General features: G+C 33.5%; 1 protein-coding gene across 1 annotated transcript; it reads left to right on the top strand.

Moving 5' to 3' along the window:
- The first annotated feature begins 300 nt into the window (after positions 1–300).
- On the top strand, positions 301–11,107 carry LOC128994898 (ninjurin-A-like). Its single transcript, XM_054419727.1, has 2 exons — positions 301–593; positions 9,696–11,107. Exons 1-2 carry the CDS (start codon positions 363–365, stop codon positions 9,876–9,878), a joined length of 414 nt encoding a protein of 137 aa, XP_054275702.1. The 5' UTR covers positions 301–362; the 3' UTR covers positions 9,879–11,107.
- The last annotated feature ends 294 nt before the right edge of the window (positions 11,108–11,401 follow it).

The raw sequence follows: 11,401 nt of genomic DNA, 5'->3' as shown, positions 1-11,401 counted from the left end.
TTTACTTTTGTGACCCAAGGAATCACTACAATTATGTCCCCACCATTTGGAATACCCTGTATATGCCTATGTATTTCTTTGTTTCGAAACTGGATTAATCAGTAAGAAATTACTTGCTATCATAGCAAAAACAATTTATTAAGATTTTAATTCCAGTTTCAATGAGGAAACTATATTTGAGAGAAAAGCTACGCTTGAATCACCCTAAACCTTACACACGAGAAACGGTCGAGAGAGGGTCAGAGGGAATACCCCAGTGACGCGTCGGTACATTTACCAGGAAACAGCTGATCGGCGGGAAGGAAACAGCCGGTCACTCGGACAGTCGTGGTAGTGGCGCGTCTGCAGACAGACCGAGAGCGATGGACGAAGCGTCGCTCGAGCTAGACCCGGCGGTCGCCGTGGAACCCTCGTCCAAGAAGCGGCCCCTGGCCAACACCTTCGCCGCCAAGAAGACGGTCGCCCAGGGGATGATGGACATCGCCCTTCTGACTGCCAACGCTAATCAACTGAGATTCGTGTTGGAGTACAGCTCCAACTCCAAGACCTACTATTTGGTCATCGTCCTCATCTCGATCAGCCTTATATTGCAGGTATTTGTAAATATATAGTATATCGTACATGTTTTATGCCAATTAAACTTTTACGCAAGAGTGCATTTAGATTTTTTTGAAGAGGCTGACGTGCATATTTAATAGGATTTTTAGGATCGAGGAAAACCCCATACGCCACAAAAATATCCTAAAACTAGTCATACATTTGGCTAGAGTTCTCTACCAAAATATTTTCAGTACGTTTGTCTAAAAACTGAGTATGTAGATTGTAACTTAATTAAGACAACGTACAATATTAGTTGTAGTACCCTAAAAAAACTTGTACCCTATTAGTTGTAGCCGTAGTTAAAAATGACGCACTCTGCAGAAAACCACCGGACCAATCCGTTTCTTGTTTACCTGTTTGTATTTGAACTAAAATATTTTCATAAACTTGTCAGATTTATTCCCTATTGAAATAGCATTTAGGATTAACAAGTATTTAGTACTTAGTACTGCTGTAGGGAATGTATTAAAGTGTTTTTGAGCGGAGCTCTAACACTACGTATACTCGCCTGCCTTTGTTTACATATACTCCTCCTGAACGGCTGAAGTGATCCGCGCATCAAAGATAGTACAGTCATAGTAACCTAGTAACCGATAGTAACCAACTATGGGAAGGTATAAATCTGTAATGGTACAAATCTCCCTACGCGAAATTGAACTTTTAGAAATATAACTTGGACCTTGAGAGTTGATTGGTCACTACGACAGCATTTAAAATCAAAAACTAACTTAAACTAAATTAAATCACAGAACAAAACATAACATTATTGGATTACATAACAAAATAAACATAAAACCGAATTATCAGCTTATTCCAATATTACACTTTTCCCTCCCCATCGTCTACCGCACCTTCTCTTCTTCGAAGTTGATCCGAATGTTTTCTTTTTACTTCCTCCCCCTATACCATAGTATATGAATAAAGTATTGTTTTTGTCAAAATTTTCGAGTTTGAGTTTTAAGTGAGTATATCCTCCGTGTTAGGTCCCCATGGACCCAAAAAAGTGGTTTTCGAAGTGATGTCTGTGTGTGCGTGTGTGTCTGGATGTGTACGGAGCTAAGGACTACTACACCTGTGATCCGATTTCGATGAAATTTGGTATGTAGGTTCTAATCCATGGTATCTCTAGGCGTTTTTTTAATTTTTTTGAATTTTTTATTAATGTCCCATAAAAACACGTAAAATAATGGAAAAATCGGATTTTCTCAAAAATGGCCTAGACGATTTTGATAAACATTCAGTATGTTGTAGCTCTTTAAATTCTGATCAAAATGGTACGACTCAAATTTCCGTAAAAATTTTTGTAAATTGTGTTATTTTCCCATAAGACCCCCATAAAATAAAGAAAATAGGATTTTAAAAAGGCCGTTTTTGATTCAACTTAGTATCTTATGGTCCTTAAAATTTTGAAAGTTTTTTTCATTTTTTGAAGTTAAGATTTTTAATGGGGGTGGGATTTCCCCATAAAACCTCATAAAATAACGAAAAGATAAGATTTTCTTGAAAATGACCCGAACGATTTTCTTAAAAATTAAGTATTATAGACCTTTAAATTCTGAACAAAATTGTACAAAATCCAATTTCCGTAAAAATTACGGTTCAAAAGTTATTGTAACTTTTGTTATATTCCCCATAAAATGAAAAAAAAATCGGATTCTTGGAGAAAAGCTGGTTTTGGTCAAAATTAATATGTTATGATCCTTATAATTATGATGTTTTTTATGGGACCTCAAAACAAAAAAGTAAATCGGTCCCAGATCTATATCTTACTATGAGACCTACGGTAATAGCTTATTCCCTATATGGGAATTTCGCTCAAACATAACGTTATTTGAATAATATTTTTACCGATCGGGATCGGGACTATTTTATTACGTGAAACAACGAACAGTTCTAAAGATAGAAAATTCACAGCTTATCTCCTTGGCTCATTTTTTACGGAAAGTAAATAAAGAAACGTCTTATAACACTTAAAACACATATTTACGCTTGTACTGTTACTCACAAGACGGTAAATACAAAAAAGGTGGTAAGTGGTGATCGATTTCGATTGGACACTCCAATTATCATCAGACCCAATAGGCGAATGACGCTAATTTTTTTGTATTAGGGATTAAAATATTTACAACGAATGTGTTGTGAACAGCCGTTCTCGTCGCAATACGATGAACATTTCCGAGTTTAATTTAAATCTAAAGCGATTCACTGGCTTATTTTTTGTGACTTCATCAAATCAAAGTATAGCCTACGTTTTATTTATCGTTAATAAGAGTTTTTATTATGTGGACAAGGAGAAGATATAATTCAATTATACATGGTGTCCCGGAACTCTCTACCAATATTTTAGGGCATTGCTCCTGGGTAAGAAACATAACTAAATATCATATTTAAACTGTCCGGAAGTCCTTAGTTACTCACACAGCCGCCATTTTGTTTTTTCAGTTATTAATTTTTTTCTAAAGAATGGTTAAACATACGAATTGGAAACTTTGCACAAACATTTATGACAACTAGACAAAGCTACCAAAAAATTATCACGATTTTTTCAATTCATAAAACAAAATGGCGGCCACTTAAAGTTTTTGTAAAATCAATGGTTTTTGAGTTATTTAGAAGAAAATTCTTAGAAGAAAGAAAATTTTAAATGGCCGCCATTTTGTTTTATGAATTTGAAAAATCTTCATAATTTTTTTGTAGCTTTGTCTAGTTGGCATAAATGTTTGTGCAAAGTTTCCATTTTGTATCCTTAACCATTCTTTAGAAAAAAATTAATAACTGAAAAAACAAAATGGCGGCTGTGTGAGTAACAAAGGACTTTCGGACAATTTAAATATGATATTTAGGTACGTTTCTTACCCAGGATCAATGCCCTAAAATATTGGTAGAGAGTTCCGGGACACCCTGTATAATTCAGCTGACGCCATGGACATGGAAATACGTTTGCAGTTAGGCCAAGCTGATAAGACAATATTAGAATATCTAACCTCTTCCTGTCTAAGTTCCCTTGTCTGTGGTTCGTGTGGTTTTCCTACGAGCAAAATTAGGACAGCATTGAACGCCGTTATATATTTTAGAACCAATCGTCATACCGACGCCGAATATTCAACATAATACTAATAATTGTCTGGGTTAGTTTTTTATGAGTGCTAACAGTTCCATCCTTTCAATCTGAAGGTCGCTGGTTCGATCCTTAGAAAGGTCAGCCACGCTAAATATCATACTTTCATAAATAATATAGGTAGTTAATAGTCATAAAATAACTTCTTGATCAGCATTGTACGTGTTATTAAATTTACGGAAAGTAAATAAAAGAAACGTCTTATAACACTTAAAACATATATTTACGCTTATACTGTTACTCACAAGACGGTAAATATACAAAAACGATGGTAAGTGGTGATCGATTTCGATTGGACACTCCAATCATCATCAGACCCAATAGGTGAATGACAAGAATCTTGAATGGCGTCCCTACTTATACCCTATTGGCTACCGGAAGCACCGGCCAATACATTTTTTAAGTACAACTGGAATCAAAATGTATTTGTTCATTAATCAACTTATTTCTATCTTTACATTTTTCCTTATAAATATACAATTCTTCCCAAGCATTCATTACATATCCTTTCTTACAATTCTTTAAAATATCTAGACTATCCTCCATTTTTCCTAGTGAGTGCCCATTTTGTAACAGGTGTTGTGCGACATTTGATCTTTCCGGTTTGTTGTTCCTCCACGCAGATATGTGGTTTTTGTAGCGGTTTACGAAGTTCACAGTCTGTCCAATGTAGAAGCTATCACAATCGTTACAATTGATTTTATAGATGCCCGAAGTGTCAAATTTGTTACAATCTTCTATTTTTGGATGCAGTATTTTACTCATGGTGTTCTGAGTCCTGTAGGCTATTGAAACTCCGTATTTCTTGAATCTGTTAGCAGTCCTTTGTGTTGTAGTCCCCGTGTAGCTAAATGTGATATTACATCGTGTAGCTAATAGTCCTAACCGAAGTAAATAAATAAAAAGTAAAAAAAATTACCTGCATTTCCGAGCGTCTGTCAATACAAAAACAGCTAACTCAGGTTATGAAATGGTATAATAATATCACTGCATGTACAATAAATAAATACGTATGATGAAGTAAGCCAGAGATGGTCTTAGTCTGTAACAAGGCATCTTACTCGTCCCTCACTTATCGTCCAATTGTTTGGATTTAAATGTATTAAATTAAATTTATTTAAACACTATCTCATAATTAGTGTTTTCATGGTGATATTATAGATATAGAATCCCTCTGAAATGCAATTAAGGCAGAATGGACAGGTTTTGTAAAGCCTGTTATGTGGTAATACGTATGTTTTATCTATGGTAATACATTTTTTTTTTAATAATGCACAATGTAGATATTTTGTTTTCTTTTTACAGCTATAATAATTTATTTTTGTAAAAAAATACAACCGACTTCAAACGCTCTAAAAAGAATGAAATAATTTCAATAAAGTAAACTTTTGTATTAGGCAAGCTCACGTATTTTAAGTCGGCGCGGCTCTATGATGATTTTTGATACAAAATTGAAAAAGGGTGTCCATATTGCAGGTGACTATCTATAACTAAAGGTGTTAATCTGCATGTATTTTTCATAGTTATGCGTTAAGTGTTATTTTATTACCGTAATCAGAGATCGGCATTATAGTGGTATTAACGAGCATCTTTAAAAGGATTATAACACATTTAAATGTTTCTAACTTGGAAAAGTAACGTTTTAATACTAAACTAGCTTCTTTTCCCTATCACAATATCAAACTAAATTATTTTCCTATTCATATAGATTAATTATTCTGAAGTAAACATAAAATATCTATTATACTATTAAAGTGATACAATCAAATTTTATGTAAGCGGTTAAGGCCATTTACCAAATAAAAATATAGGCATATGTCACATCAAAATAAAGCTTAGAGTGTGTAGATTTGCCGAAAAGTATTGATATGGACGAACTCCCTAAGGGCTCTGCCCCATGGGCTGATTTCCAAAGGGCTACGCCTTGCATGTTTTGGAAGTTATTATTCGATTAATTTAGTGAACAACAGCTGGCCAATGGAATTGACAAAATCTAGTTTGTTTGTTTACATTTTTGTTTAATTATTTTATTATTTACTTTTATGTTCTTAAAAGAAGTGCGGCGAATGGACAGTGAAGCTATTTCTAGCTGTTTGATACAAGTGAGTGATTAAAGGTGTTCGAAACACGATGAATATGGGATTAAAAACCATGTATGTTCTTCGTTCCAAGAGGTTGTCACTGATCTTTAACAGGTCGCAATTTCATTGAAAAGTATTAAAGTAGAGTATTAAAGACGTCGTGAAAGAGAGCTGCGTGTTCAGGTACAACCTCGCCCAATTTAAGGACGTAAGGTATGAAGGTTCCACTGCTTTTAACACCCTTTCAGATGACAATTTCTCGAACTTGGGCCCTTTAAATGAAATATAAAGTCAAAGTTGATTAAATTAATTTAATGGTGGCTTCTGTTCACCTGTGAATTCGCGGGTAGAACCTCTTGTAAGAAAATATTTCCTTTAATATATAAACAAAACAGTTCAGTATGTTTTTTATATATTTATGTTATCCAGCTACAATTTATTGATTTTCAAAATATACGTACAATATTTAATTTCAATCATATTTGCAGTTTGAGCCGCGCCGACTTGAAATACGTGAGCTTGCCTAATACAAAAGTTTACTTTATTGAAATTATTTCATTCTTTTTAGAGCGTTGGAAGTCGGTTGTATTTTTTTACAAAAATAAATTATTTCATGATTTTTAGTGACTGTATAATTTTTTATACAGTATATTAATTACTTGAGGTTTTTTGATAAGCAAAACTGTTTGAAACAATCAAAAGTTCCACAGAACAATCATTATTTTAAAACTGCTTGAGTCACCTGATCAGGTTACATAATCAATGGGTATGAAAATAAACATTTTTAGATAGGCCTATTCCTTAAGAAAGAAAGAGTTGTCCATTACATTTGGCCTAATGAAAAACTAATTGTCTTTTCTAGATACATTGAAATGTCAGACATCATCGTTTCCTGCAATCGGTGTACTTCTACATTATAAAAAGAAATACAGTGACGTCTCAAGCCTTTTGGAACAATATGAAAGTTATTCCTCAGCTACCAGCACTAAACAATCTCTCAAAAGTGGAAAATTGGTCGTTAACACGTATAGTACCTTTGGAAAATATTATATGAAAGATTGGTTCAGCTAAAAGTGGTGTAAGTCATGTAGGGGGTTTTGTTTGCTCAAGATATAGCCTAGTCAAAATTGCAAATCATCTTCCTCTAGGACTTTCCGAAGCAGGCATAATAGTATTGATATGTTATAGTAAGTGGGTAGAGAACATTAATAAACATTCCACATCTGCAAATGAAATATGTATATGAAAGATTGGTTCAGCTAAAAGTGGTGCAAGCCATGTAGGTGGTTTTGTTTGATCAAGATATAGCCTAGTCGAAATTGCAAATCATCTTCCTCTAGGACTTTCTGAAGCAGGCATAATAGTATTGATATGATATAGTAACTGGGTAGAGAATATCAATAAACATTCCACATCTGCAAATGCATGTTTAGTAATTAAAATATTTAACATTTTTAAGACAATTAATTGACGATTATGCACTGTCACACTTCTTAGGTCGTGTAAGGAATAATTGCATTTAATTTATATTTAGACCTGTTTTACGAATGCTTTGGTTTTCACAGTACACCTTTATTTGTCAACATCATACAGCTATTCACTGAAACATATATGTTTTTGTAAGTCAGAATATTGAATACTAAAAACAGAATTACTGTATACACAAATCAGGTCAAACGTTAAAATAAATTTGTTATAGTAACCAAAACAAAATGCACTTTTCTCAATGTAATTCATTTAGGCTCCATGGCAAGAAATAGTTTATTGATCAATATGAGAAGAATTGTCTGTAGCTTCATTTAAATGGTTTCAACTAACAGCTGTAGGAATGTTATTATTATTAATTGCCTTCTCTGCACAAATGTAAACAATCTGCACAAATGTAAACAAAATTAATGTTGAATATTTAAGGTTTTCAGAATTTTTCACCGAAACAAATATTATACTTAAACATAATATATAAGGTACCAAATAGAAACTCTCCTGGTTATTTTGGTGGTGGAACCACACTGATCGGTAAAAGAATCACAGAGAAATTGGTGAACATACATAGAAAAAAAACATCGCCACAAACAAATTGAGAACCTTTTCCTTTTGTTGGTAGTGGGGAAGTCGGTTAAAAAGAAAACAAACGCAGTTTCAGGTCGGTAATACAACTGTATACCAACGTATCTATATTGCTATTGGAATCTAGTTTTAGCCTCAAGGGTAAAAAATACACCGATTGTCCTTCCCCAATATCGTAGGCGTTCTTCAAAGCCACCCTCGTCAATGAACCAGTCCATCCATGATCAGATCTCGTCTACTGATGTGTGTAATATCATTTGCTACTAACTCATGCTCAACTTAGTTTTGTCGTAAATAGCACACCCAGGTAGGCTGTCTTTCTAATGATGAAAACTGGTGGCTTTCTTTGCCCGAGCTTTGAACAGGACACAAGCGTAAGATTATAAAACAAGTTATTTATAGCTGCTACAACATAATTAGTGATACAAAAAAAAATCATATATTATTGAATATTGTCTACATTGAAAGGTGCTATTAAAGAACAAGTATTATACGTTTTACCAATGAATACCAATTTCTCATACGGAACGCTGAAGCTAATTTTATTGTTAGTTCCATCCGGTGCACTGCAGAGACCGTGTTTTGCATACAATTTGTTTCTTGTTATTTCTTCAGTCGTTTGAAACCTCGTTTAACCAAACAAAAACTATCTAATCATAAACAATAACTCATCCCCTATACAACCAAACAGTAGAGCATAAATGTGAAATTAACTCTAAAATTAACGGCATCAGCAATCTGACACATACTTTCTCTCATAAGTTTGTCAACAACCTTTATCATGGGCGGTGGGAGTAACTATGATATTTTTTTGGGAAAATCACAAAATTTGCAATAGCTTTTAAGCAATAATTGTTACAGCAATGGGGGGTTGCGTAATTTTGTTTAGAAAACAAGGACCATAACATACTAATTTTAATCAAACCCGGTTTTTTTTCTAAAATCCAATTTTTTGTTATTTTATGGGAAAATAACATAAGTTACAATAACTTTGGAAATTTAAAGGACTATATCATAATAAATTTGTATTAAAATCGTCCCGGTCATCTTAGATAAAAATCAGATTTTTCCGTTATTTTATGGTTTTTATGGGAAATTCCTAATAATAATAAAAATTTTGAAAAAATTAAAAAAAAGACTAGAGATACTACGGATTAGTTACTATACGTACAAAATTTCATCAAAATTGGACTACAGGTGAGGTCTGTAGCTCTGTACACATCCACACACAGAGACATAACTTCGAAAATCCCTTTTTTGGGTTCAGGGGGGCCAAAACGAATATATCCACTCAAAACTCAAATTTGAACATTTTGACGTAATCAATACTTTCTCCATATACTATGTATAGGGGGAGAACGTAGTAATAGAAACAAAATTTCGTCGACACTAGTAATCAGTGTTACCGGATATGAAATAGACACGAAAAAGAGCTTAAAAAATTATTACAATGGGATGAGAATTGTGTTTGTTAGATAATGACCACAAAAACAGCGATATAATGTAAGTAAATCAGCTGTGTGGCAGTTTATCTAATAGTGTTTCAGCGTTAATTAAAACACAGAAAATTCAGTAGCTTTTTGACTGTTCTTAATATGTTTGGTCCTAATGATAAAAAAATAGTACAACACCCCATTGCTGTAACAATTACGTTTCAAAAGTTATTGCAACTTTTGTGATTTTTAACTATAAAATATCATATTTACTCTTACCGCTTACCCATGATAAAGGTTTTAGACAAGCTTATGGGAGAAAGTATGTGTCAGAATGCTGATGACGTTTATTTTTTCTAATGATCGTCGTATGTAAACTCTCCTGTTCTGTTCAAGGTGGCGGTAGGAGTCTCCCTTATCTTCAAGGGTCGCTGCGATCTCAAGGGTGATTCCAAGCTGGAGAAGGCCAACCAGATCAACAACTACGTGGTGGTTGGAGTGTTTCTGATCACAATCATCAACGTGTTCATCGCTGCCTTCAGTATCACGGGAGAGGCGCCCTACCGCTCCTCGTCGTAGTCCCCCAATACTTTGCTAGAGTCTCATAGTCAACTGAAATTTAACAAGAGTCTCATAGTCAACTGATGTTAAAAAAATCTCATTGTCTCCTGCCTGATATATTGCAGAAGTCTCATAGTCCCCCAATATTTTGCCTAAAAAAACTCATACCACCCTGATATTTAGCCAAAGTTAAAGTCTCCGGATATTTTGCCTTAAAAACTCACACTCTCCTGACATTTAGCCAAAGTTATAGTCCCCTGATATTTTGCAAAAGCTATAGTCTCAGGGTGTATTGCAAAAGTCTCATACTCAATTTATTTTGTTATCAGCTCATGCTTCCTTGCCTTTGTAATAGGTATCAGAGTCTTTTGGCAAATCCTAATTATCTCCTGATTCTAATAGTTTGCCAATGTCTTGTAACATTCTGATCTTCGTTTTTATAGTGGCATACTCAATGATACGCACCATAATCTCCTGATCTTTTGGCAAGATCTCAAAGTCTAGTAATATTTTGTTACGACGAAACGCCTTGTCTTCGGATAAATCTTAAACCTTTGAGAGGCTCAACTCGTGAATCTTGACTTTGACCAGATCTCGTCGTTTCCCGTTTCTCTTAGATGCTCGATGATCTCTTCGTAATTAAATAGGGCATTATACAATACCATTATTAGTGTGTAACGGATAGTATGAACCAAAAACCTTTCCTTAGATAACCAAATAATCTTGCTTTATAATCAGAAAGTGTTTTTAATAAAAGTATTTATATTTAAAGACTATTACGTGTCGATATTTTGCCTACTTAGTTAAAATAAGTTTTAAATGTTATAAGTGGCATACATATAGGACAATTCAATACGGTAGTAGGCCTATAAAAGAAGATTTGTATACGAAAATAATGAATAGGAGCTTACATTTGGGTTTGGATTCGTTCTTTTGTAGAACAAGGTAAACTGTCATTGCTCAATTGTTTGAAGTCCAAATTAGCTGCAATTTCAGCTAGAATCCTCATCAATGAACAACGAAAGATCTGACGCAATTGTTTGGTATGATGACGCAAATGTCTGATTCATGTGTGTTTTGTAATAGATGATAGTACCTATGTTTAGTTTAACTTACATTATATAAATTTTATATCTGTTTATGTAAGGAGTGTTGTGTAAATATTTAAGAGTAGGTTATATAAGAAGTTGCATTATTTGTACTGTGATAATTAACATATCTTTTTACGTTAAAGTAAAAATAAAGATTTTTACATCGAGTTGTGTTTTTACCCTTCTCAGAATATTGTTCTTTACAACATTGTTAGTTTTACTAAAAATTTTATTTTTAAGCCGCTCAAACCAATTAATTACTAGTGCTGTATAATCTCATAAAATATTTATTGACAAGTTATTTGAAATTTGTACTTAGGCCTAATTATTGAATTTTAAATTAAACTTAAATTAAAAACAAATAATGAATGTTCCTTCATTTGAAAGCATATTATACGACAATAACTAATTAAAAAATATATAAATCAACATTAGTACAAGTTTTAAGCA

Source organism: Macrosteles quadrilineatus, unplaced genomic scaffold, assembly GCF_028750875.1.
Source record: "Macrosteles quadrilineatus isolate MER2022 unplaced genomic scaffold, UCM_ALF_1.0 Scaffold_5__1_contigs__length_97177068, whole genome shotgun sequence".
NCBI classification, from domain to species: domain Eukaryota; kingdom Metazoa; phylum Arthropoda; class Insecta; order Hemiptera; family Cicadellidae; genus Macrosteles; species Macrosteles quadrilineatus.
The sequence above is the reverse complement of the archived record's forward strand: the minus strand, read 5'-3'. Positions and strand labels throughout refer to the sequence as shown.

Excerpts from the sequence above, each read along its gene's own strand:
- LOC128994898 (XM_054419727.1), top strand. The coding sequence starts at position 363 with ATGGACGAAGCGTCGCTCGAGCTAGACCCGGCGGTCGCCGTGGAACCC. Across the intron at positions 594-9,695 it reads CGATCAGCCTTATATTGCAG|GTGGCGGTAGGAGTCTCCCT; the intron begins GTATTTGTAAAT and ends GTTCTGTTCAAG.